A 24,767-nucleotide genomic window follows, 5' to 3' on the forward strand; every position below is an offset into this window, starting at 1 on the left:
TGAACTTTCGCATTTGAGACGTGTTTCTGCGTAATGGGTTGGTGTATGGCAGGGTGTGAATGTCGGTCCATAGTTTGATGGCCCGTCTCCAGAACCGATCTTGTGCGCTGGCAATGTGAGCTTCTGCTTCCGCTACGCTCGTTGCCACTGTGAGGAAGGTCCCCACGATCGCTTGCGCCGCCATTCTCTGGATCCTGTTGATGGGTCCTGCGTTGTGCATGCTGCCGACCAAGCGACTCAAGGGCGACAGTCATTTCTCCTCGAAGTTCGGCGAGGAGCGAGGAAAATTTGGACACATAGTCCGTAATGGAATCTGCCACTCCTGCCATTTGGTTGTGAAACCAATGGTCTAACCCCCGCCCTACCATGGCTCGAACCAGGGCGCCTAGCATTGTGCAGTCGCAAGTTGGGCTCGTATATACGTTGCATTTGGACTGGAGGATGAGCGATACGATGGCGTACTGGATCTTATTGCATATCATTTTCAGCACCATCTCGCGGCCCCTCTTCACATCATCTATGTCGGGGTCAGCGTCTATTTTATTTGATACATTATCACCATCAAAGGGGGTCTTACCAAAAACCTTATCCTGCAACCAAACATAATCATCGTCGTAGATGTCATGGTCCGGGAACCCGTCGATGTATAATCGGCCGTCGTCATGTGCCGCTGCACACTTCACGAAGTAAGCGAAAGCCTCACGAAACCCCCGGCCGTATCCTAGCTTGTGGCACACCGCGAGGTAGTCGAGCAGTTCGTCCGCTGTGGGAGTATTATCGGTGACGCAATCCGGGTCCTGCACCCAATCTTTCCAGAATGGCTTCAACGACCCGACCATATTGTACTTGTCCGCTAGTACAACAACGTAAAGCAACTCGGCGTGGGTCATCTCGCTGGGCAAGGCGTCGAATTTGCCGTGGACCGCGAAGCAGAGGATCCGAAGTCCTTCCGGACGATCTTCAGGGAGCGGGATCACCCAGTCGGATCCCGCCTTTTGTTGTCCCTGTCCTTCAGCGAATGGACCGTAGAGCAGAGTCTCCCAGTAGCTGGACGAGCGCGCGAGGCTCCGCGAACACACTCGGAAGGAGATTTGGTCCGGCCCAACAATCAACCTCAGGTCGCCACGAGGGTCGAACACCTCAAAAGCACCGGATTCCGAGGTGCGTTGCATGTTTCGTTTCGGTCAGGTCATAGAAACCGGGGTCCTCCAGAGTCGGGCAGGGTTTGTTTGGTTGGGACGAATCGTTCAATTTCTCAACGGTTGGCGGAGGGGAGGGTTGTAGTTGAGATGGAGAATGCTAGAGGCTTCAGGCGAACAAAAGGAAGACAGGTTGGAAGCCCGCACATTAAGATGCACGGAGATTAGTGAGTTGTACCTTCCCAGATACGGACCCTTAATTCCTGGAAGTCGCCTGGAAGCCCAATCAGAAAGCCCGGTCCAACATCTGTCTCGACGTAAGGAATAACTGCCAGGCGGGGCGGGCCCGGAGGGAAGGAAGACTGGAAAGTCTCATATTATCAAGGGAAGCGTGAGTCCTGCATCCTTTCCCAAGCCCCTGAGATGACCTTGTATGCTTGTTCTAGTTTCAGCCAAAAGTAAGATGGTCGTAATCGATATCATACCAGTGTTGGCTGTTCCTTGGCGACGCTCGCGGTCGGAAAGCTATTGATGATCTGTCATCTGCGCTGCCTCAGCCCTGAACACGTTTTGTAATGCCCATTTGATCGGCCAAAACTTGTATCAAGCGCAGCGGCCGTACTTCCCACGGGCTGGGCCAACGCCCACGGAATTGTGTGGTAGTAGTGAGGCCCAGGGGTGCGCCACCAACGAGCATCCCGTTGGGCTCCAAAACAGGCCACCACTACGCCAGGTAAATGCATTTTAGGTTACCGAGAAAGAGAAAGAGGCCTTAAACAGGCTTGAAGCGATGTTGGTTGCGGCCCTGGACTCGGACGGCGGCCACGGTTTCAATGTCGTGCATCAATGCTACCAACAGGTTGAATGGGCGTTCTGTTGGGTCGAGACCATGGGTGGAGCCACAAATCGAGGTTGCAACCAACATGCGGTGCATGTACCAACGGTTGTGCATCCGTACCGCAACCGGGAGCGAACAGACCGATCGAGTCTCGGGCGGTTGACCATCTGATGGCGTGGGTCGCAGGGGTGTCAGACCCATTTCGTTGATACAGTACCTCTCGTAAACCTCGAGCACCCCCCCACCAAAAGCACGTTGTGCCTGCATAAATACGCAGACTTGCCGCGGGTTATGTTGTGCTGGCTAATTGTTTCACATCCAAAAGCCTTGAAACGTTGTCGGGTATCCAGGTAGTCCACACTGTTGACCGCCAACCTTGAGTACATCGCTTGCATGATGATAAGATACATGCATTGACGCGAACATAGGCGGCCCCGGATCAAGCCTTATTGACCAGCATCACTGTGGCATATGCTGGCTAAGGATATGCCCGCCAGAAACGGACCTGATTCGGATGTTGGTGGTTGGCGTCGCCGTGAGTACCGTATGGCCGAGGACAAAGAGAAAAACGCATTCCCTGTGATTTCACCATTGTAAAGATGCTCATTTAAGGGTTGCCATTCTCCGCTAAGAGAGCTTCTAAAACCCCATGGGTACAGTCACTTCGAAATACATCTCGCCGTTTCTTTTTCTATTAATATCAGTTTTCAACATCTTGAAACCATATTCTGTCTTGTTGCGGCCGTGGTTCGTTTTACGAGACAGGGCCATCACGTTATCAAATTCCCAGTTACCTGCAGGCTATCTTGCCGGTTTACACCCCGCGTTTCGCTAAATAATACAGACATGTCCCCGACACGACCGGAAGCTCCATCCTCGGGTGCCTTCATTGGGAAATTGCGAGTATTGAAAGCACCCGCCGGCTTCATTCCACACGGTGGCTGCCGCCCCTCAACATACAACGAGTTGAAGCCGGAGAACTACGAGTTCAGAGCGGTAATGTTAGCCATACATCTCGGTCTCAGCATGCTCGAGTCCCCTCGAGGCCTCCGGATCATGGCTGAGATGGGTGTTACAGTTGTCAAGCACCATCGGCTACGAAGGGACCCTATTCGCTACCGAGACAACACCGTCAGCATGTCTGAATATGCCGCGCGCTTCTTGGACACTCTCCGTCACGACTTTTTCAACATTTATCTGACCAACAACATTCGCCAAGTGGGAGGTGCTGCGGAGGCTGAAAGAAAGTGTTCGAGTCCCGACACAAGCCCATATGACCCTAAAAGGGATGGCGGGATAAAGATGAGTCAGATGGTAAGAATGGGTGTTCCTTCTCGTGGTGACAATATCCGGGCTGACGAGAGGGATATTGCATATGACAGATCATCCAGAATATCGCAAACGCCGCCCGCATCCTCAAGGATTCTACGACATTGCCCAAGCGCCGCAAAAACGCTCTGAAAAACTTTAGAACCGGGGTTTTCCAAATGGGCTTCGCGACTGCCCATGAGCTTGTACATAAATGGGTTGGCTACCTTGATTGCGGCCACGTCTTATCGCTTCACTGGGAAATGGCACCGGGTTGTTTCTGGGAAATAAGGTTTCTCGGCGGCCGTCTCCTGCTCTACATTGTAGACAGATCAGACCCATTGGGCGTGAGGCAGGCTGGCAAAATATACTTGTTTAAGGGCGAACCAGGTGAAATAGTGAAACGCGCTCGTGAACTGGACGAGAGCTATGTCCAGCGGATTCTTAACTTTGGTATGTTCATGCATGCCCGAAGCTATGGCTTCCCCGTTTCGAACCCCCCCCCGCCTTTATATATGTTCCATTCGCCCCTGCTAATCAATGCGTGTTTCATCTAGATTTCGAGCACTCCGCAAGGGCTGCCTCAAACGCACCCTTGATTCGCCGCCCACCCGCTGGGGATCTTATGGAGAGAGTCCGGGCTTCTGTCGTCCCAAAGCGCTTCGAATTCGCTTTCTACCCCGAGCAGTTAGACATCATGAACAGGATGGAGATGTATACAGTTCCAGCGCATGTCCCCAATTGGCTGTCTCTGGTGAGATGAGCGGCCTTGTGGGAGGCTGCCAGGTTTGGTCGGGCTCAGGATCGATAGCGTGTTGGAGTACCTTATTTCTAGATACATCTCGTCTTACTTTCTCTCTTTCAGTCCTCGGATCGTATTTTGTTTTATCTTCGACCACTTGAAGAGAACCCATTTCTCAACCGACCAGCGCACATATGCGAGGCCTCCTTACAGGCGGGTATCATGTATGTGACTATGGCACGTCTACGGTTAGGTGCCTCGGTACGAACCTGCCATCCCCAAATGATTCGTTAAGTTCATTCAAAATGTGTCAGCTTCTAATGATACGTACTCAATTGTTTCCAAGAGGAGCGAGAAAGGTTTGGACACACAGGGCGTAATCGAACCTACCGTACAACTCCTTCCACTTTGTTGTTGAACCAGGGCGCGATGCTATAGCCACATAGGCTCGCACCAGTGCACCTCGGGTGAAGCTGGTACATACGATGCGAATAGATGGCCGGCAAGGTCTTCTCCCTGAATTTGGTAGGTTTTTGGGAATGTCTAAACTTGTCACCCAGCACCTGCAGAGTTTAGTAACGATCAACTGCAGACAAGTTCTCCCGCATGTGGTCCGGCAACGCCGTGCTGTCGAAAATGCACCATCGCAGCTGGACCCAACGCCACCGCCGTCCCCAGCAGCAACTGCAATAGGGCCTGGGTGTTTGGTGATCGATGCTGCGCCGGCGCAGCCACGACTCGCATAATAAAAGCGGCTCATTGGCCAGACTGTGCATGGAACTCTGGGGTGGCTGATTTCTGATGCCCAATATCGACGGCCCCTTGGGCCGCTGCCTAGTGCAACCTGAACCTCACGGAATGAGCGAGAGTAGCCAAGTGCAAACAGCAACCGTCCAAGAAGGTCGGCATCGAAGGTAAGACATATCCTTAAAACCACTTGAATACCCCCCCGTACTAATCACCTCACTCGCGTTTATTAGTGTTTACCAATATCCGATGCTAATGTCTCTTTGCTGGCCTCCAGGATGGCCGATCCACTTTCCGTTGCCGCCTCAGTCGTCGGTCTCCTTGCGGTTTCCCACAAGGTCTTCATCAGCCTTAATTCGTTTGCTTCCATCATAATGCATACCCCTAAGTCCCTTCGGCGAGCAGTCGCAGAGGTCCACGCTGTGAACGGCATCCTCGGGAAAGTCCAGAAGTTGATTGCCTGGCAATCTGATGCCGAACGGCCAAATAACCCAGGACTGGACTTGATTCAGCTTGACCACCTGGTGACAACACTGACTGGATGTGTTTTGGTCTTTTCGGAATTGGAAAAACACATCGATGGCTTTGAAGTGGCGAAGTCAGGCTCGAAACAGAGAATCATCTGGGAAAGAGTTTCGTGGGCGCGGAAAGAAAAAGATATTGAGAAGTTGATGGATGACCTGCACCAACATAAGACGAGCTTAAGCTTGATGTTGACTATCATGCAGTGGTAGGTGACCTACTTGAACGATCATTTTATGCTATGGCGATAAACTACTAACAGACGTAATTAGCACTAGCCAGGTGGAGGCTGTGGACTGTACGAGGCGACTCTGCTCGGTCATGGTGGATATTCTGGAGTCTAACCGCGTCATATCCGCACAACTCCGAGCTGTGATGACGCCACAAGCTATCCCCGACCCTCCCGAAGACGCTGCATCCGTCACGGCGGAGAGGACCGCTGTCTCTGCTCGTTCGGTGCCGGTGGCCGTTCAGCGGCCGTTTGAAAGAGTACTTCGCAAGTCAAAGGTGTATAAATATGACCTGCTATGGAACGTCTCCACGAGTTCCTTGGGGAGTCTTTCCACTGCGTCAACTGGACGGACAAGCATATCGACAGCGAGCCTCAGCGAGGTCTCGAACATATCTGCCATCGAGCTTCCACTTCAGCAGCAAATCATTTGGAATGCCAAACACTATGTTGAAGGCGGTAATACAGCCTCTACTGCAGGTAAGACAAAGCGAACCAAGACCTGTGGTCACCAGAATGGATATTAACCATGATGCAGTCTCGGGTGATGACCCCCGTGGCCTTGTCGCGAGTTTAGACCAACAGAAAAGCGACGACAGCCCCCGCGATGCTACAGTGAGAGATCAACAGGTTAATCCGGTACTGGGTGCGTTTTTAAACCCCATCCTCATGCGGGCGTTTGACGGCGGTCTTGGAATCGTCGGACCCGTGTTAGTGAAGGGTTACATCAAAGTCATGCCACGCCGTCAGCTCTTGCTATCCGCTCAGTTGCCGTGGAACGTCTTGATAAACGAGTTCAGGCGTGGCAAGCAGGACCGCCTGAAGCCAATGTTCAGAGCTTGGACTGACGTCCTAGACTGGTTCCTTGAAACACAACAGGATCAAACGCTTCTGCAGGATGCGGCTGATCTAATGATGACCCTCTTCAACGACCTCCTCGAGCGAGGTGAGATTGAGGAGGCGAAGTATTTTTTCCTCACCGGAACCGAGGCAACCCTGCGCGTGGTGGAGATGGATAACAAGCGGGCGGCCAGCTTAACAATGGACGTCTGTGTTCGATTACTTGAAAACGCGCTGACCTATCCTTATGCCGCGCAGTTTGCTGCGATGGTGGAGGATTCCTTCCAGAAAATCAACCTCTCAACAACCGTGTGGGGGTGGATGCAGTCTCGATCAACCGCCATTGCCGCCGTCCTGTTAGTGCAACATGCGGCTAGGCTGGGAATGAATAATACCCTCGACCTCCTAGTGGGGGCCCTCTCAGTCGTCCAAAAGCGACTATCCTTAAACACACACCCACATGCCTGGCTCGCTATGGTTCTCGGTTGGGAGGAAGATTCATGGTTGCTCGAGGTGTCGGTAGAAACAGCAGCGGTACTTCTACAGTATGAGAGGGAGGGCGCAAAGCAAGGGCTAGTCATCGACGGTCTACGGTGGATCTTGGAGGTGGCTGGCGCAGCAAACCGACTCACCGAGGTACTGACGCTGATCGGCGGGTTTGTTGGTGGCCTAAAGGAGGGGGCTTCTTTAAGCCCCGTGGTACCAGATGGGGGACAAGAAGGGACTGTGATAGGGACTGTGACGGGGAAGAGTATACAAGATACAGATTGCCCTTCTGGAGATGGAGGTTCGGATGTTGGGAGGGCTTTGGAAGTGGTACTTGCCGCTTTGTCCAGAAAGCACTTGGATGAGAAGGGAACTGGAGGGGAAGCATGATCACGAGGGCTGCGATGATTGCCTTTACAAAGCACCTAATTGGTAATCGTATAGGCTTCCCCGTGTCCACACCGCCGTGAACTTTACGCTCAATATGTGTCACTTCTAAAAATATGTAATTGTTGCCGCTTAAGGGCCACCCAAGTCCTCCAGTTTCCATTGCAGCCACGCCTTAAAAGACTCCCTAACGCCGCCTCTCCTTTCCCCAATGCCATAATCGTCCAGTAGCTCCATGGCCGCATGGCCATATGTCGTCTCATCGCTTGCCACCTTGACCAGAACCTGCGCCGATTCCCTATTCGGCCAACCCCTATCGTTCCGCACCGCAACCCGGTCCGCCAGTGGTGCCAGCCTCATCCGAAGTGCAGCAGGGAGCTTACCCTTCCTATCACAACATGCATCAAGCAGCTCCTTACCCACGCGATACCGCCCCTCGTGGTTGAACGCCATATGCTCAAACACAAACTTATAAATACAATCGAAACGGTGCCTCAGCCCCGTATCCCCCAGCGCTTTATATTCCCGCTTCGGCAGCCCCCGGGCCCCCGGCCCCAGAAGCAAACACGACACGAGATCCTCCTCGCCACCCTTTATACTCGCATAATCCGACGCCTCCTCCACCTTAGCCTGCACATACCGAAACACCCCAAACTCCGCCGCCAGGCCCACAAACCCCAACTGATCCGCCGACCCCCGCCTAACCCTCGCCCAATGCGCCACATGCGGCACCATCGTCGTCGTCACGAACCGCAACCCCCTAAACTCCTCCTCCACCCGATCCAACGCCTCCACCAGCCGGTCATGCGGATCCCGCACCACCCGCCCCGCATGACAAAACGCCTCCAGCATCCACCCCCACATATTCGCGTACGCCTCCCACGACCCGGGCTGCGCCTCCAGCCGATTCCGCGGCGCGGTCGGGTCGGTGGACGCAGTCCGCGAGATGGCGCGCAGCAGGCCGAGGTGGGGATCGAAGCCGTGGGCAGCGTGGGCTTCCATGTCCGGCCAGAAGGTGTCGAGCCACTCCTTGGTCGTGCGGTGCAGGTAGTTGACGTGGTGGGCGGGGGTCAGCTCGAGGAGGCCCATGGTGCGGCTGGCGAGCTTGCGGCGTAGGACTTGTAGGATGCGGTGTGGCTTGTCGGGCGGGTTGCGGTCGGCGAGCCAGAGCAGGTCGGGTTCCATGCCGGAGGGGAGGGCGATTTTGTGGGTGCGGAGGTTGAGTTGCGGGGTGCTGGTGTAGGCGCGGAAGAGGAGGAGGAGGCGGGAGCCGGCGCGTTGGTAGCTGGGTTTGACGCGGCGCCAGAGGTTTTCGTAGAGCTTGGAGAGGTCTTCGGGGAGGCTGTCGACGAGGTGTTCGATGTGGGTGAGGGTGGTGCCGTCGGTGAGGGAGTTGAGGACGGCTTTCATGACGAGCGCGACCCAGAGGAAGACGCCGCAGGCTCGTTCGACGACTTTGGCGAGCAGTTCTTCTGCTTCGGTTGGGTAGGCGTCTTTGAGCTCCATGAAGGCCACGTTTTCATGAGCCACGCCCTCGACGAAGATTCGCAGATCGGTTTCGGTAAGGACCTCCATCCTGAGCTGTGGACAGGACACAAATGCGTCCCGGAAGTCGTTCCAGGGGCGGCTGCTCACGCATACCTTGAAGCCGGGATGCCTGTGGAATTGCCTGACGAGCTCAATGAGCTTGGAGTGGTCACCAGCAAACTCGTCCAGTCCGTCGACGAAAATGGCAAGGTTAAAATTTCGCTGGGGCAGTGTGGCCAGGGTACCGACGCTTTCGAATAGCTCCTCCCAAGTCCACGGTGGGAGATGTTCCAACGAGCCGGAGCCAAAGATCTTTTGCATGGCCCATCGTCCTGGGAATAGGCGCGGCGCCATTTCAGGGGCCTGTTTGACGATTTGGTATAAGAGGGTTCGCAGAAACCCAACCTGGGACTTTTGGAGTTCGCTCCCGGCATCCCATGAGTAGAACATGGCCGTGAGCACTTTCTTATGACCACCCCATTCTGCGAGATATGAGAAGGTTGCGGGCTGGCTGACGAGGTGCTTGATCAACGTCGACTTGCCGGAGCCCGGTTTGCCCGTAATCCAATAAATGTTCTCCGACTCTTCTCTAAGCCAGGCAGGAAAGCTGCTCCACAGAGGTTGCGGGTCGGCACCCTCAGATTGCCGAGGTTCTTGTAGCACCCACTGAAAGGTGTTGTTGTATGCTTCGGGAATCGCCTGGAGTCGCCTGTCCAAGGCAGCAAAGAAGAGGCTGCTAAGGAGACCGTCCACGTACTCGGGATCATGAGCGTGGAAATCGATGCTCGCAGATGTGGTTTGGTTCAGGTTCGCACGGCTATTCTTTTGGTGGTAGATGAATAATGAATGAGCTTCCGGCAGGGGATGGACTTCTCCTTGGCCCTGGGATTGCACCTGCTGCACAAGGGCTTGGTGCTTTTTGGTCTGGGTTGCTGACACTTCGCCTACGGCTGACCGCTCCCTGTCTGCGTTTTAGTCGCGGCGGATTCCTTCCAGAGTTTCGACACCATAGGTATCAGAGGGAAGAACTCATACCAGAGGTCGGAAACCATCGCAAACATCAGTTTCTCCCTGGCATCAGACAGCCTCTTCTGGCTGTCTTTGATTGACTTTTCATTCCACACCAACCTGAAAGCGTCACTGATGGCGTCCAGCACAGACTGCGTCGTTTGGTCTCGGACGTGTGTCCCGAGCGAGGCGGAGATCTCCTGGCTGGCTGCCACACAGCGGCGGGACTCTTTAAGAAGTGCGGCTTCCGTGATTGTGAGAGGTCGCTTCAAGTCCATCAAAAGCTCGGCCTTCTCTTCGATCGCTTTGCCGCGTGCTGTCAACCCCCGAGAGTCCTCGAAGAGCCCGTTGACCTCGACCCGCGCTGCCGACGGTCCCCCATGGCGCGAGTCGAAAGCGACGGTAAGCAGCCGCGACCCAAAATCCAAAAACTGGACGGTTGATGCCGCTATCGACAAGATGGTCAGGGGGTCCATCTCGACGGCGTCGAGCGCTGCGCTTGGGCGTGGGTCGTGGGTTGGGCACCGTGGAAATGATGAAGTCGTCAGCAGAAAGCCTGGGCTAGCGAGCTGATCGCGATTAGGAATGGCGCAGCATTGCAACTCTGTCCGAATGGGAATGGTCGTCCTGCAGCCGTGATTTGGTGGCTGAAGCGGGGCCTAGCTGCTCGCCTGAGCAATAAACGCATAGAGATCATCGTTTCCCGCTGGTTCTTACAGGAATTATCCATTGCAAATCAATGGATTATGGAAGATGGGGGGAATCTCGGAAGGATGCAGTACGAAATAATATCAACAACACACTGCATATATGGTGATGTTATTAACGTGGATTAGATACTGACGTCCTCTCACCAGCCAGGACCTCGCACTTGTATCATGATGATGCCCTACGTCGAGTCAAAATAAGAGAGATTTTGAACCTACATATAAAATAAAAGATTTGTTTAATTCAGGATATGTGGCAAGATCAAAAAATGACGACGCTATGACTGAAACGATCTGTTAAGGACTGTGCACTTGATCTTGGATTTGCACAGGAAATAAAGACATGGGTAAAAGCCTCTGGACTACGGTATTGCATGTTAGGTAGTCCGGGGAGTTGCCCGAAACTTTTCGATATATCGAGTGGGAATAATGTTAGAAGAAAGGCCTAGCCTTTCCCGATATCGTCTGACACGGTAGTTGGGTGCTCAGTATTGTTATATACCGAGAGCACGGGTCTGCCTACCTCCTCGATACCATTTATCGTGGGAGCATGCCAAAACCGAACTCTAAACAGTATCAGATTTCCTTGGCGATGAAAATTAAAATTTTACTCTGGAACACCGAAGGAATCAAGCAAACACTGGAAGTGTTGCTGGAAGAGGCCAAATACGACCTCTTGGCATGGCGGCCAGTACGGTTCCATCACAGAAGCGATCAATGCCCTCGGGTCTAGCACTACAGCAGCTTGCATCTTTATCTACCCTGGGACCTACACCGTGGCCGACGGCGTCTCGGTGAAGTACAAGGGCCCCCTAACCCTCTATGGCTCGACCTCGGAGTAAGTATTGCCAACAACCCACATGATGTCAATTTCACTTTCACTGCTAACACACCCCTCTCCCCTAAGCACGAGTAAGCAGAGCGCCAACACCGTAACCTTCACCCGAAACAAGGGCTCGCAAGATGCCGGCAGCCTAGACGCATCCGCCACCTTCAATATCGTCAGCAGCAACTTCCAGGCGTACAACATCAACTTTCGCAACACCTACGGCACTCAGGGCCAAGCAGTGGCCGTGGCCGCCAACGGCGACAAACAGGGCTACTACGCGTGCGGCTTCTTCGGCTACCAGGACACGCTGTACGCCAAGAGCGGTCGCCAATACTATTCCAACTGCTATGTCGAGGGCGCCGTGGACTACATTTTTGGTAACGCGGCCGCCTGGTTCGGCGAGTGTACCGTTGCCTCCAACGGCGGCGGGTACATCACTGCCAGCTCGCGCACCAACGCCGAGGATACTGGCTGGTATGTCTTTGATCACAGCACTGTAAGTCCTCTTATCCCCTCCCCCTTATTCCTTTCTCGCTCTCAACAATATGACCCGCCGGCCCCCCTGCCGTGTTTGCAATAACGTGACCACCAAAAGCGGCTAATCCCTGTCCTACTTCAACCTTTTAGATCCGGGCTGCTTCCGGCGTCAATGTGGCAGGCAAGGTGTTCCTCGGCCGACCGTGGCGTGTCCTTGCCCGCGTCATTTTCCAGAATTCCGACTTGACCGATGTTGTACACCCCGAGGGTTGGACCACAATGGCGGAGGGGGGCACTCCGTAAGTAAATCCTCGATTCACACCTGATGATGACCTGAAACTATGGTTTGACCTGCAAATATCTGACCATGTGCCGGCAATTCTATGTGTTTAGGGAATTCCGAGAGTTCCAGAACACTGGCGATGGGTCTGGCACATCTAAGAGAAAGTGTAAGTGAATACGAATGTCTCCCTTCGAAGGACTGCTCACTCACGCCGTTTCGTGACTTTAGGGCTTACTTCGCCAACGACTGCCGGCGTTTCCAAGACACAGCTCTGGGGCAGCGACTGGAAGACTTGGGTTGACACTGCCTGGTGAGCTAATAGCCCAGGGATAGGATCTCGCGTATCACCCTTTGTCGGCAGGTCTAGCACTTGAACAGACGGGGAGATAATACATAACTATGCACTGCTAGATAGCAAAGTTGTAGGAAGAAGAGCGATGTGAGTATAGCAAACATCTCTAGGAAGCGTGGAATACCCATGGCGAGATAGTAACAATGGAAATAAAGTTATACAGAGGTTTGGGTCTTTCTGGTCCCCATTTTCGTAGCACCTACTCTTTGACCAATCCATATAGGCACAAAATGTGTCAAGGCTACCTCATTACCCCAGCGGGGGCTGTAAGCGGCGATACGGTCGATCTTCACGGCAATGATGGTAATATGGTAGCCCAGGTGAACGAAAACTAGATGTGGCGATGATTAGGCACTGTGTGAGTTCACCACGGTTCTATTTGTTGTCCTTATCACTAGAATTTCGGGCAGTAAGACGAGGAGAAGATCTTGTATCAGGCTAGCTAGCGGTAGTATGTCCAATGACAACGGGATAATGTTGAAATTGCCCTCCGAGTCACGATTTCGGCTTCCAGCCTAATCCAAAACATCCCCCTTTATCTCTCCTCCAGTACAGACCCGATCACCAAACTCAACATCAACTGCCACCCACAATTGAACCCTAATCTCACAAGCGGTTGGTGTCGAAGCGCTTAAGCAGCGTCAACATCAACTCCGAGGTCACGGAGGCCATCAAGGTCGATAACATCGCCGGGGTTGGCAATGGCACCACAGGTGACCTCGCAGGCGCCGACGCAGGCCAGGTACAGCCAGCCAGCCTTGGGGCAGCCCCGGACGCAGGGGTTCAGGCAAGCCAGCTGTGAGGTGTGGTTAGTTTCGAGTGTTGGGGGTTGCAGCATCCAAGAGTCTTACCCATTCGCCGGACTGTGTGAATTCTTTGTTAGCTGCCTATCCTTAAATCATCTTGATGGTGATGAGTGAGGGAACTTACGCGAACCTCAACGGGGGCCGGGGCGGCGGCCGCGAGGGAAGCAAGGGTGACGACGGCGACGGAGAACTTCATTTTGAAGGTTGGAGTTGTAAGACTGAGTCTTGGTGGTTTGTGAGAGTTGCTTGAGAGGGTGCTGAGCTGGGCTGAGAGTGCTGTGTGATGAAGAACAAAAGTGTTTTCGAGGAGGTCGACAACCCGTCCTATTTATGCTCGATTCCCAAGACCAACACCCCATCGCCAAGCTGTCATTTTTCTATTTCCATTTCTGTCACCGACATCTGGTCGGCGGTGGCGTTCCTGGAGTCCTGAAAAGTTGGTCTACGGAAGTCAGAGTCTCAGTCTTGGCCATGTTGTGCTCCCTCATGGAGGTGACAACATCAACAGTCTCGAGTTGCTCTTACTTTGTCTCGGTGTTTTTCGGTGTTGGTTCCTAGGTTTGCCCAGCCTCCGATGTTGCCCTGAAGAGGCGTCAATAAGAAAGTGTGGGGAAATCTATGGCTGTCAATTGTCGAGACGAGGTTCCAAGACATGCAATGTAGATTAATTCTACATACGGCGGTAAAGTGCTCTATCCCTACGCCACGTTCCTACCTAGGCTGCAGCACGAGGTCTAATTACCAACCCGCTTCAGCTGTAAGCAGCCCAAACAAGGCGAACTTGGCAGTCAGCCGAGGCTACATACCGGCTAATTATCATTCCGACTTCAACATCGGCGATCATTTCAGCTGAAGGTGGATTTCATAAGCGGGTTGGTCCTGTACTTCAATATAATGATACCACCACATCACCCTTGCGGTCTCTTATGGTCCTCCTGTCCGAGAGTCTTTCGATCCCCCTGATTCGCCCGCTTTTCACCATGTCTCTTCATCGGGCACTTCTCCTGTGTGCTTTGTTTTTTAGCGAGGTTTTACTCGCAGCTTCTGCTTCTCCGAGGACCTTGACGGCCATCCACAAGCGAGCACCTCCTACGCACAATGGATGGACACAAGGGGCGAGGGCCGACCAGGACCTGGTCGTTCCTGTCCAAATCGATCTGGCCGAGAGTTCAAGCAGTAAGTCCGCCGATGCCCTCGCATCATTATCCGACCCATCAAGCGCAACCTTTGGCCGGTATTGGTCAGCGTTAGACGTCACTCGAGCATTTGCCCTGCCCCAGGGGAAGATCAAGGCCGTCCTCGACTGGGTTGAGCAAGCAGCCGACTTGCCTCGCGCTGAGATACGTCTTTCTCCATGCCTCTGCAGAATCGACTTCAACTTAACGGTCCGCGCCTTGGAAGCATGGCTCGAGACTGAGTACTTCACCTACGCACACAAGGCCAGTGGAGAGACCAGCCTGGCATGCTCGGAGTACCACGTCCCAGAAGCCCTCCTGGACTCCATTGACTTCATCGTTCCCACCGTCTTCCCTGTCCAAGACACGGTTGTCCCTACATTATTGAACATTGACCACCATGTTGGTCCCCCAATCTCCCTCGGTAACTCTGGCCGCCGCGGCCTATCCAAGAGGCAACGGCAGCTAGACTGCAACCAATTCAACACCCCCCAATGCATCCGGGACTGGTATGGGTTCCCCTCCCGCAATGCCAGCTATCCCATCCACCCCAACAATACCTTTGGCATTTACCAGCCCGCCGCCGTCGCCTGGCTCGCCAAAGACCTCGACCAATACTTCGACATGTTCAAACCCCAGCTCAGCGGCGCTCGGCCTGAGATGCAACGCATAGACGGCGGCCACCACGACGGCGAGACCTTCAAGAGCATCTACCACCACATCGAACCCAACCTCGACTTCCAATACGCCATGCCTCTCACCTTCCCCCAGCCCGTCATGAACATCCAAGTCGGCGACAAATACGTCGCCGGCAACCTCAACAACATGCTCGCCGCCTACGATGACTACTACTGCGACCAACTCGACCCGGAGATCGACCCCCAATGGCCCAACCCCCTCGCCCCCTCCGACGGCTACCAAAGCCTCGACTGCGGCACGCACACCCCACCCAAAGTCATCTCCGTCTCCTACGCCTGGGCCGAAGCCGGCTTCCCACAAGACTACCTCCGCCGCCAATGCGACGAGTACCTCAAGCTCGGGCTGATGGGCATCACCGTGATCGCCGGCACCGGCGACGAGGGCACAGTGGGCCGCCACACCGCCTGCGACGACCCCGCCGCCACAACCAACGGCCAGCGCCGGCCCTTCCACGTCTCCTTCCCGGCCTCCTGCCCCTGGGTCACCGCCGTCGGCGGCACCATGAAGAACCTCGCGGCGTCCAACTCCACCACCACACCACCCCACCGCGAAACCGTCTACGTCAAGCCCAACGTAACCAGCTCCACCGGCGGGTTCAGCGCGGTCTTTTCCGCGCCGCGCTACCAAACCCGCGTGACGGGCGCGTATCTCGCTGCCGAGCGGCGCCAGCTGCGGTGCCGCAACATCACGGATTTGTTTGATCCGCGGGGGCGGGGGGTGCCGGACATCGCAGCGCTGGCGACGGATTACTTGATCGCGCTGAACGGGGAGTTTATGAAGGTGCATGGGACGTCGGCGTCGGTGCCGGTGGTGGCGGCGATGATTGCGATGGTGAATAATGAGCGGTTGTTGGTGGGGAAGGGGCCGGTGGGGTTTATTAACCCGGTGTTGTATAAGCATCCGGAGGTGTTTGAGGATGTGGCGCATGGGGAGAATACGGGGTGTGAGGCGGGTCAGGGGTTCCGGGCGATTGAGGGGTGGGATGCGGCGACGGGGTTGGGGTCGCCGAGCTATGAGCGGTTGCTGGCGTTGTTTATGTCGCTTCCTTGATGTGTTGTTGGAATTGTGGACGCAGTTTGTGATTTGTTGAATGCGCATCGATCGCTGTGTAACGCAGTCTTTCTGATCAACGTGCGAGAATAAATAGGGATGGGTAACGGGAGTCGGCGGTAGATGGGCGAGGTTCCTTGCGAGTGTAGCTTGGTTCATAACCCTCATCAATACGAAGTAGACAATGGATTGTCCATGGATTTGGGCACGGCCAACTTTCCTCGCTCGCCTCTAGAGAGTGATGCGGATTGTGCTGGTTTCAACGGGGATTAGCCCATCATTATAAATGAGATTTACAACGTACTTATTCGGCCCCGAGATTGGCCATATGACGGCCATTCCCCTCCTCAATCCCGGGGTCGACAAGTATTGCAACCCTAGGACGATGCATGTTGATGTTGCCTCTGACTGGCCTGAGACCGGAGCTACCCGTCATGAAAGACATGCCATCTCGCGAGTCTGCATTGCTCCAGTGCGCCCTCACGAAAATCCCGCGCCAAGACAGCCGACACCTAGGAGCCGGTTTATCCTTCTTCTCATAATCGTGGTGTTCCACGCAGACAGAGACCTCAAACAGGTCTCCAGATTCGGCGTTGGTCCTAGGGCTGGCCTAGGGATGGTCATGACGAGCCGCCCTTCGAAAGGGGCGGCATGCTGCTGGAATCCGGCAGTTAAGTCACGATACCTTCAATATGTGTTCCGGAACCCTGAGATACTCCTCGCACAGGGACAATTAGTTCGAATCCATCCCAAGGAAACTTGAAGGCTCGCTCAAAGTCGTTCAATGGTTGTTGGTACATGTACTAATTCCGGGGATGTAAAATCCAGCCGGTTGTCTCGGCCGCGGCGAGCCCTTTGCAATGTCAAAGACTACTGGCGGAAGAATTTTACGTCGTCGCTACTGACGAGGGGCCTTAATTCGCCTTGTGCTTTGGGGTTCCGGGACTACCCACGAAGTGTTGGTGCCTAGGAAGTGCAGGGAGAGTGCGGCGAGCCAACCGACGTACACCGCCTGGACGCTACCGATCGCTCCTTCATCAATCATCCCAACAAACCCCCGAGCCCTTGTGGTGTCGCCGTCAACGAATGATAGAAGTCGACAAGACGCGCGATAAGGAGGAGGGTAAATGTTGTTTTGCACTTGGGTTAGTAGCAGTGTCTGTGTTGACGCGAAAGGCAAGGGAATCGAAAGAGGAGGTGGAAAATAAATAAAGAATGGAAAAGAAACAGTATAATGTTAGCAACCGAGCTGTCGCACGACGGCCAGGGGCTTATTTGCGGTTGTCGTAGGTGGAGGGATGGATGGATAGGTAATACGGAAAGCGACAATGAGGGGAGAATGGCGCGAGAGAATGAATCATGGCAATTGTGGTCGATGATTCATTTTGGTGGGTCGTATGCAATCCATGCCGGGGGCCTGGCTGTTACCAAACAGGAAGGAACTTGAAACCTCAGAGAGGAAGCAAAGTCGAGAAAATGCATGTTTCCGCCATTCATTCGATGTCTGCAACCCAGTTTGGTGCCCTCTATTTGAGCTTCCCTTCCGCACCCCAATGCAACATCAAACAGATGGCAGAAAGGTCCGCTGGCTCAATGGCAGAGCGTCTGACTACGACTAAGTAAATCAGGAGGTTCCAGGTTCGACCCCTGGGTGGATCGAGAAAAGGGTCACATGACCCAAATCATCTTTTTGATGTTTTGTGCAACTTTTTTGGGCAGAAAAGACAGGAGGGCTGGGTGTGACACTGTGATAGATCGAACTAACTGATAGCCGCACGATAATGCCGGTTTCGGGGGGAATTTGTTAATTTTCGTCACGCATTAGAACATGCCGGATCATGGGTTAATGCCGCAGTTTTGTTCAGGCCCGTCGTCCATCGCAAAATGCAACGCCTTCGCAGAGAAGGAGTGTGAGCTTAGGGTTAGGGTATGTTGCGTGCGAGTTGCATTTCATTTGCGCGATCTTCTTTCGCTGCCATCTAACCATCAACCATCGATTACCAACACACCATTTACTCCCTACTCAACCATAACCACCTCGCTCGTCACTTGGACGGTAGCCTGCTTCTCATCCTCCCCTGGCTTCCCACCAAGCACAACAACCTCCACCACCGCACTATCCTTCTTTTCTTCCTTCTTTTCCTGCATCTCGCCAACATCCCCTTTCCATTTAAATTCACCATCTCCCTCCCGCCCAAAATTTGTGTCAAAGCACACATCCTCATGCAACCCGACAACTGGGAACAACCGTCCCTCAACCCCCTTCAGCGCAGTCTCCAGCTTCACGCCATTCCGAGTAAACCAGATCTCGCCCTTCGCCAGATCCACCCCCGCCCCAACCGTGTCCCCAACCCGGTACCTCAACTCGTCAATAGTAACCTCCACAAACTCCTCCACATCCTCCACCGACGAATACACCCCCCCAGTATCCGAATGATACCCCCACGACCTCGCCGTCGACGGACTATCACTCGCCGCCCACCAGCCCGGGAACTCCAACGCCGCACCCCCCAACGTACAAAACCCCACCGCCATCTCGGGCCACTCCTTCCTTCCCCTCCCACCCCCCACCTCCCCCAACACCACCTCAAAATAATACCTCTCCAACCCCGCCGGCAGCGGCCGATCTGCCGACACACAAACCCTCTTCCCGCTCACATGCCTCACCCTCCTCCCCCCCTTCAACACGCTCCCCACCCCCAACGACGTCGTGCCCGGAAACCGCGCCTCCCACCTCCCCGGCAACAGCCTCGCCCACGCCGCCTGGCGCGTCAAGAACGCCTCCGCCTCGCCCCGCCCAAACTGCCGCGCCAGCGCGAGCGGCGTCCAGCCGTAGCTGTCGGGGCGGTTGAGGTCGGCGCGTAAGTGCCAGAGTTTTTGCAGGAGGGACACGCTGCCGTTGGCGGCGCACACGGCGACGAGGTCGGGGTCGGCTTTGGCGGTGGCGGGGGCCGCGTCGATGAGGTGGGCGAGGATGGTTTCGTAGGCGGTGGTTTTGGTCGCGAGGGACCATTGCTGGTGCGCGAGGGAGAGGGGGGTGTGGCGGTGCGGGTGTTGCATGGAGAGCTGGGAGGGGTTGGCGCCCGCGGTGAGGAGGGCTTGCACCACGGCGGCGTGGCCGTTGGTGGCGGCGCGGTGGAGCGCGGTGAGGCCTTTTTTGGTGTCGGCGGCGTTGAGGAGGAGGGCGGGGTTTGGGGTGGTGAGGGTGGGGGAGATTTTGGCGCCGAGGTCGAGGAGGGTCGTGACGACGCGCGTGAAGCCGTGGTCGGCGGCTTGGCGGAGCACGGTGCGGCCGGTACGGGTGGTGATGTTGATCTCGGAGAGGGGGAGGTCGAGCGCGAGGAGGGCGTCGAGGATGAGCATGGCGGATTCTTCGTCCTTGCTGAGGCAGGCGCAGAAGAGCGGCGTCCAGCCGGATTTGTCCTTGGAGTTGGCTTGTTTGGTGTACTTGAGGAGGACGCGGACAGACGCTGCGAGTCCTTTCCGCGCAGCGGTGTGGAGAGCGTGGCGGTTGATCTTGTCGGTAATGTCGGGGTCAGCGCCGCGCTCCAACAGCGCGTTCACGCACTTGCTGTAGTCGTGGAAGGCGGCCTCGTGGACAGCGGTGGTGCCATGGAAGTCGGGATCGTCGATCTCGAGCGCGTTCGACTGCAATAGGATCACGAGGTTATCCAGCTGGCCTTGGCTACAGACCATCTGCAGGGGCCGGGCGGAAGCCGCGTTCTCCGAGTTCGTGTCGGCGCCATTCTTGACAAAGGCGTCCAGCAGCGGCCCGGGTACCTCGCGCCTCATGAGCAGAATATGAAGTGGCGGCAGCAACCAGTCATCCCCCGGATGGACCGCGTTGATGTCCGCCCCTTGTGCCAGCAGCAGGTCCAGTACCGCGGGATCATCCCCCCTGTTAGCGAAATATTGCAGGGCGCTGTAACTGACTTGTGTGCATGGAGTCTTGACATCAGCACCGTGGTCCAGAAACATCTGCACACCCTCAACCGTGATATCGCCGCGGATCATCCACAGAAGAAACGCGCTGCGATTCACGCCGTTCTCGGCGTTGACATCACCCCCTTCTTCCAACAACATCTTCACCATTTCCAGCGTCGTCTCGGAACACGCCGCCGCTTGAAGAGGGCTGTATCCTTTTGACAACTCATCCAACTTCTCCCCACGATCGAGGAGATGCCTCGTCCAGGTAGTCAACCCCAGATACGCCGCGACGTGCAACGGCTTGTGCGGGCCCTCGGCTACGCGGAACAGATCGTATTCGTCATCCTTCTCGGGGTACTGTTTCTGCCAAGCAGCAAAGACCTTAGGGGTCTCGAAGACGAACTTGTCCAGCTCAGCCATCAGCGCGGCCCAGTCGCTGTTGTTTTCTCGTTCCTCCGCGGGCCAGAGCTCTTCCGCCTGCGCTAGATGCCAGGGCCAGTACTGGAGCTCGTATCGGACGCGAGCGGGGCCTTCTTCCTCGCTGTTCTCGCCAGTAGCCTGCGTCAGCTCTTCGATGTAGTGGGGTTTGATGAGGTCCTCGTCATCGACGGAGTCTTCGGTGGCGTAGCCGTCCTGCGCTTCCTGGATTATATCGTCGACGGCGTTTGTGGTTTTTTCCGTTTTGACCTCTGCCTCGCCTTTAGGCGGCGCATCTGCGGCCTCACCAGCCGCTTGATCGCCTGCCTGGGCAACACCTGCCGAGCTAGAACCCCCATCAACGGGTGGTTCCGGCTGTTTAACAGCGGTCCTCAAACCAGCTCTTTGCTGAAACAGGGGGTTGTTCAGATGGCGCAGGCATGTCAGCGCCATGTCGAGATGCCCTTGTTTAATGTTGATGTGTAGCTCTGTGGATGGTGACTCGGTAGCTCCGCATCGCACGCAGAGATGTTCGTGTTCTTGCTGCTCTTGCTCGGGCTGGACGTCGTCGCCATCTCTCAAAAAGTATTCACAGACGGCGGCAACGTCGGACTCAAACACCCAAACCCTGCCGTCCGTCTCCGGGATCAACTTCAAGAACGGGTCGGTTGCCGTGCGTAGCTGTTCCAGTTCCAGGCGGGATGTTTGAGGGAACCCGGCCTCCACGTCTTCGTCGCCCTCCACCTCGGCGGGGAAGTCATACGTGCTCTGAAAGGCATCCATGATCTCTCTCGCATGCGGATACCCCGGGAAGTCCGAGGCGAGGAGCGTCCAGGTAAGAGCAGTGCGGAGGAGGTCGAGGTAGTTTGGGCTCATCTTGCTCAGCGCTTTCTTGTACACGTCACTGACTCCATCGGGAAGAGCTTCCAGACGCTTTGACAGCGGTCTCTGGAATGGCTCCAGCATGAACGGGATGGCGGTGTCCCGGACGTAGAGGAACCGGGAGCGGGCCTTCTCCAAGATGGCCTCCTTGGCGGCCTGTTGTTCCGCTGCCGACAAACCGGGAACATCTTTGAGCGCATTTGTGAGCACCAAGTCGATGTCACTCGCATTGTTATGCTCAACATCAATGTACGCGTCGGGCGACAGGTCGTTGAAAAACTTGGACGACGAAGCGCACCCGAGGAGAAGGCGGAACCCGAGACCCGCCTTGTCGGCCATGGCTGACATGAGACTGCGCACTTTCCGCAGAAGCTCTTCTTGGTCTTTGTCCTCCAGTGTGTTGCCGTCCAGGCCGTCCAGGACAACAACGAGCTTCTTTTGAAGGAGGGCTGCAAGCCGAGCGAAGCCATCAGCAAACTCAGGCAAGCCGTCGCCATCGGAACGCATGTGAGCCGGCAGTCCGCTGACCGTGGCTTTGGCCTTCTTGAAGATTCCGTTGCAGGTCTCCAGGAGGCCCACGTGGTCTTCACCCTGTACGGCCAAGTCGTAAAGCTGAGAGAGCAAGGTCCGACAAATGCTGTCTGCCGTGTACGACTGGTTCGTGCCGAGTCTGGCGCCGCTCGTTGAGCCGCTGCATGCGACGTACAAGAGGGCCTCGTCGGAGTCTGCCGTGCTGGTGATGCTGTTTGCGATCGATGCCACCACATACGACTTGCCAGATCCTAAGGTGGGTTAGCAACGGGGAGCGCGGGTGGATGCGGGAGAGAGAAACTCACCTTCTGGGCCAGCGACGCAAAGCATGGCGTTGTCCGTGGCATCCACCCATTGCTTGTAGAGCCTGTCCTCAAACACCCACTCGCAGGTGCCGGGATAGACACCGTCGATGGTGTCTCCAAGAAGGCGGAAAGAGCCCTTCAGGGGGTCCAGTGCTTCTTGGTAGGTCTGGAAGTCCTGCACCGCATAGTCCCACTGGGTCTTGCGCTTGGTCGACGCCCGGATGTCATCCAACCCCTTGATCAAGACGTCAAATCTCGCCATGGCGTCTTCGTGCAGCTTCCTTTGGGTGTCCTGGAAGTCTTGGATGTGTCGCACCGTCCCTTCGATTCCGGCTAGAACGGTGGATACGCTGTCCAGTTGGGTCAGCGTCTTGTCCTGGAAGGCGCCCTGGCTCTCCTCGAGTATTTTCTTCTTGTGGGTGGCGACGGTGCTGAGCTTATCCTCAAAGTTCGCCTTTGAAAGGCCGAAAAAGTCTTTGAAGGAATGTTTGATCCGTGTAAGAGAGCCCGCGGTCAGGTGGCGCTTGATGGCGAACGAAAAGTCCAGCACGGCAGCGTAGGCGCCGATAACGTCCTGGAACAGCTTCTCGACCAGTGGGCTAGGTTTCCACTGCGGCTTGGACCTTTCATCGTAGAGCCGGTCGTAGTGGCGCACGATGATCATGATCTCGGTAACGTCGCTCAGGCCGGAGCCAAAGAATGTGTAGAGATCATAATTGCTGTGGATGGCGGTTAGAGTGAGCTTGACGGCGTACCAGGCCATGCCGACGCTTTCAGGCGCGTTCTTAGTGAGAAAGTCGCCCGCGGCAACGAAGTTTTCGATGTTGTCCATGATGTTGGTGATCCATGACGCGGGGATCTCAACGTCGCCGACCTTGCGGCCGCCGTACTTCTTGCCAGCATCGCCCTGCAGGACTTCGGCAGCTCGCCTCGTTTCCTCGGGGCTTGTTTTGTCGCGGAGGAATTCGCTCAGCAACTCGGCGTCTTTGGAGCTTGTGTAGCGCTCGACAGCGTCCTTGCGGAAACGGTCTAGTGCTTCATCATAGAGACTGCGTTTCTCCTTTTCCTTGTTGTCCATGGTGCTTTCCAGCCGTCAGGCACGTAGGTGGAAAAAAACAAGGCGCAAAGCAAGGACTACCAAGTGCCCCGCGAAACGGAACGAGGGATCTTGTCAACTCCATGGCTGCCCGACAGTCTAGGGCCTCAGCCTTATACCTCGTACCGAGCCGCCCAGACAGCTGACGTGAGAACCTTCTAAAGCCAAGAAACGCGAGAACGCGAATCGCGGGGTTTGGTGTGGAGGAGGTGCGGGGAGACGACCCTAGTTTGGTTATCTCAACCGTAGTTCCTTTTCGGTCAAGAGTCGTGGAGCTGACATGCAGCGTCCCCGTCTTTCAGCTGCAGGCTTCATTGGCTCAAGACACCCCAAATACGACTGCCTGATGTCTGAAATTAGCGATCCCCATCATCGGTACGAGGGCCCGGAGGTCATGGAAATGAAGGGGGGCCCATGAAGTTCAATGAATCAGAAAATGGAGTATGCGACAGCTGAAAAGACCACTAGTACGGATGTAGACATAAAAAAAGAGAGAGCAGAAGAGGAGGGAAGTACATCGACCTGAAGACCACCACCAGACCTATGCTCTCCCTCAGATAGTCGCTGACTGGACATCTCCCCATGATATTGCTCCTGGACCGCAAGGAAATCTGATATTATTATTCATACTCCGCTATGCCCTAGGGCGTGCCGGACCCTCTGCTATTTAGTGTACAGGAAACCCGTGCCCTCCCGGGCCGGGTGAAAAACCCCTACCAACAATCAAGGAACGATGCGTTCTGGTGAGTCTACGTATACAAAGAGAGGAGGCCTCCTGGCCTCCGAACGGGGGCGCTTCAGGCCGCCGTTTCCAGCTCGAGCCTCCTGGCCAAGCTGTACATCGGCAGCCTCCCCGAGTCCATCAGCCAGTCGAGGATCCTCCTCGCAAGCCGTGCAGTCGTGGGATTGATACCGTGTAGAACTGAGTAAAAGTCCCGTCGTGTCCGAATTCCAGTTCTCTCCCATCTTCGAGTCAACGTGTCTAACAATATATATTATCATACAACCATGCCAAGACACGCGGGTGTGTTTCCTTAGTTTCACCCCGATTCCTGCCGGTCTTCGACTTCATGAGATCTTGCGGGGAAAGGCCAAGGATGAATGAATGAGTTGGGGTTCGGGATTCCGATACTCCGTCTTTTGCCCTCCTCCGCGTTCCGTAAAACGTTAAAACGATTATTTCCTGTGCAGGTCAAGTAAAGTAGGTCGGTAAACAATCAGTCGGAGCCGATGCGGGTCTTTCCACTAATGCCCCCTCGGTGCTTAGTTCTGCGATCAGATGCACACGGACTGCGTCGTCCGGCATTGAAACATGAAATCGAGTAGTGGGGATATCATAGGGCTGGGGGTTTGTAGCCACGTGCAAAGAAACAAGGACCAGGGTTTCTAAGGGCGGAGAAACTGTTTCCGAAGTGCAACCCCGTCCTCTAACGGTTTCTGATCTGCACAAACATAATC

At 55.2% G+C, this 24,767-nt stretch overlaps 9 protein-coding genes and 1 non-coding gene across 10 annotated transcripts; 5 read left to right on the forward strand and 5 right to left on the reverse strand.

The window, feature by feature from the left end:
• Nucleotides 1–65: 65 nt before the first annotated feature.
• Nucleotides 66–1,425, reverse strand: F5144DRAFT_391990 (uncharacterized protein; the record flags this gene model as incomplete). The annotated part of the gene is made up of 2 exons (XM_066784722.1): nt 578–1,425; nt 66–517 (listed from the first exon to the last, which is right to left on the reverse strand). Coding segments are annotated over exons 1-2 (1,047 nt in total), but the record flags the coding sequence as incomplete, so codon positions are not given.
• A 1,082-nt stretch (nt 1,426–2,507) lies between these two features.
• F5144DRAFT_660626 (uncharacterized protein) lies at nt 2,508–4,048 on the forward strand (the record flags this gene model as incomplete). Its single annotated transcript, XM_066793265.1, has 3 exons — nt 2,508–3,291; nt 3,360–3,738; nt 3,843–4,048. Exons 1-3 carry the CDS (start codon nt 2,824–2,826, stop codon nt 4,046–4,048), a joined length of 1,053 nt encoding a protein of 350 aa, XP_066638973.1. The 5' UTR covers nt 2,508–2,823.
• An 831-nt stretch (nt 4,049–4,879) lies between these two features.
• Nucleotides 4,880–7,306, forward strand: F5144DRAFT_392021 (uncharacterized protein). The gene is made up of 4 exons (XM_066784723.1): nt 4,880–4,941; nt 5,008–5,504; nt 5,569–6,005; nt 6,064–7,306. The coding sequence occupies exons 2-4, from the start codon at nt 5,053–5,055 to the stop codon at nt 7,239–7,241; spliced, it is 2,067 nt and encodes a 688-aa protein (XP_066638974.1). The 5' UTR covers nt 4,880–4,941; nt 5,008–5,052; the 3' UTR covers nt 7,242–7,306.
• On the reverse strand, nt 7,287–10,369 carry F5144DRAFT_586364 (uncharacterized protein). Its single transcript, XM_066789751.1, has 2 exons — nt 9,801–10,369; nt 7,287–9,726 (listed from the first exon to the last, which is right to left on the reverse strand). Exons 1-2 carry the CDS (start codon nt 10,247–10,249, stop codon nt 7,371–7,373), a joined length of 2,805 nt encoding a protein of 934 aa, XP_066638975.1. The 5' UTR covers nt 10,250–10,369; the 3' UTR covers nt 7,287–7,370.
• A 454-nt stretch (nt 10,370–10,823) lies between these two features.
• F5144DRAFT_624134 (carbohydrate esterase family 8 protein) lies at nt 10,824–12,583 on the forward strand (the record flags this gene model as incomplete). Its single annotated transcript, XM_066792183.1, has 6 exons — nt 10,824–10,847; nt 11,173–11,318; nt 11,388–11,805; nt 11,937–12,085; nt 12,180–12,235; nt 12,298–12,583. The coding sequence occupies 6 exons, from the start codon at nt 10,824–10,826 to the stop codon at nt 12,381–12,383; spliced, it is 879 nt and encodes a 292-aa protein (XP_066638976.1). The 3' UTR covers nt 12,384–12,583.
• Nucleotides 12,584–12,836: 253 nt separating this feature from the next.
• On the reverse strand, nt 12,837–13,558 carry F5144DRAFT_586367 (uncharacterized protein). Its single transcript, XM_066789752.1, has 3 exons — nt 13,352–13,558; nt 13,273–13,284; nt 12,837–13,217 (listed from the first exon to the last, which is right to left on the reverse strand). The coding sequence occupies exons 1-3, from the start codon at nt 13,421–13,423 to the stop codon at nt 13,053–13,055; spliced, it is 249 nt and encodes an 82-aa protein (XP_066638977.1). The 5' UTR covers nt 13,424–13,558; the 3' UTR covers nt 12,837–13,052.
• Nucleotides 13,559–14,207: 649 nt separating this feature from the next.
• On the forward strand, nt 14,208–16,151 carry F5144DRAFT_499402 (peptidase S8/S53 domain-containing protein; the record flags this gene model as incomplete). Its single annotated transcript, XM_066786327.1, has 1 exon — nt 14,208–16,151. One exon carries the CDS (start codon nt 14,208–14,210, stop codon nt 16,149–16,151), a length of 1,944 nt encoding a protein of 647 aa, XP_066638978.1.
• A 304-nt stretch (nt 16,152–16,455) lies between these two features.
• On the reverse strand, nt 16,456–16,722 carry F5144DRAFT_498587 (uncharacterized protein; the record flags this gene model as incomplete). The annotated part of the gene is made up of 1 exon (XM_066786277.1): nt 16,456–16,722. A coding segment is annotated over one exon (267 nt), but the record flags the coding sequence as incomplete, so codon positions are not given.
• A 1,008-nt stretch (nt 16,723–17,730) lies between these two features.
• F5144DRAFT_t171 lies at nt 17,731–17,810 on the forward strand. Its single transcript has one exon. It is a non-coding gene; the product is annotated as a tRNA-Arg (tRNA).
• Nucleotides 17,811–18,511: 701 nt separating this feature from the next.
• Nucleotides 18,512–23,291, reverse strand: F5144DRAFT_596438 (ankyrin repeat-containing domain protein; the record flags this gene model as incomplete). The annotated part of the gene is made up of 6 exons (XM_066790797.1): nt 18,512–18,551; nt 18,592–19,938; nt 19,972–20,083; nt 20,114–21,544; nt 21,731–22,159; nt 22,214–23,291. 6 exons carry the CDS (start codon nt 23,289–23,291, stop codon nt 18,512–18,514), a joined length of 4,437 nt encoding a protein of 1,478 aa, XP_066638980.1.
• Between the last annotated feature and the right edge of the window lie 1,476 nt (nt 23,292–24,767).

The sequence above is a fragment of the Chaetomium tenue genome, assembly GCF_020726465.1.
Source record: "Chaetomium tenue strain MPI-SDFR-AT-0079 chromosome Unknown F5144scaffold_7, whole genome shotgun sequence".
Lineage (NCBI taxonomy): Eukaryota > Fungi > Ascomycota > Sordariomycetes > Sordariales > Chaetomiaceae > Chaetomium > Chaetomium tenue.

Bases quoted from the DNA above. Each gene is read 5' to 3' on its own strand.
- F5144DRAFT_392021 (XM_066784723.1), top strand. From the start codon at position 5,053: ATGGCCGATCCACTTTCCGTTGCCGCCTCAGTCGTCGGTCTCCTTGCG. The intron at 5,505-5,568 runs GTAGGTGACCTA...AGACGTAATTAG, and splicing joins ATGTTGACTATCATGCAGTG to CACTAGCCAGGTGGAGGCTG. The intron at 6,006-6,063 runs GTAAGACAAAGC...ACCATGATGCAG, and splicing joins TAATACAGCCTCTACTGCAG to TCTCGGGTGATGACCCCCGT.
- F5144DRAFT_586367 (XM_066789752.1), bottom strand. From the start codon at position 13,423: ATGAAGTTCTCCGTCGCCGTCGTCACCCTTGCTTCCCTCGCGGCCGCC.
- F5144DRAFT_586364 (XM_066789751.1), bottom strand. From the start codon at position 10,249: ATGGACCCCCTGACCATCTTGTCGATAGCGGCATCAACCGTCCAGTTT. The intron at 9,727-9,800 runs GTATGAGTTCTT...AAACGCAGACAG, and splicing joins GCGATGGTTTCCGACCTCTG to GGAGCGGTCAGCCGTAGGCG.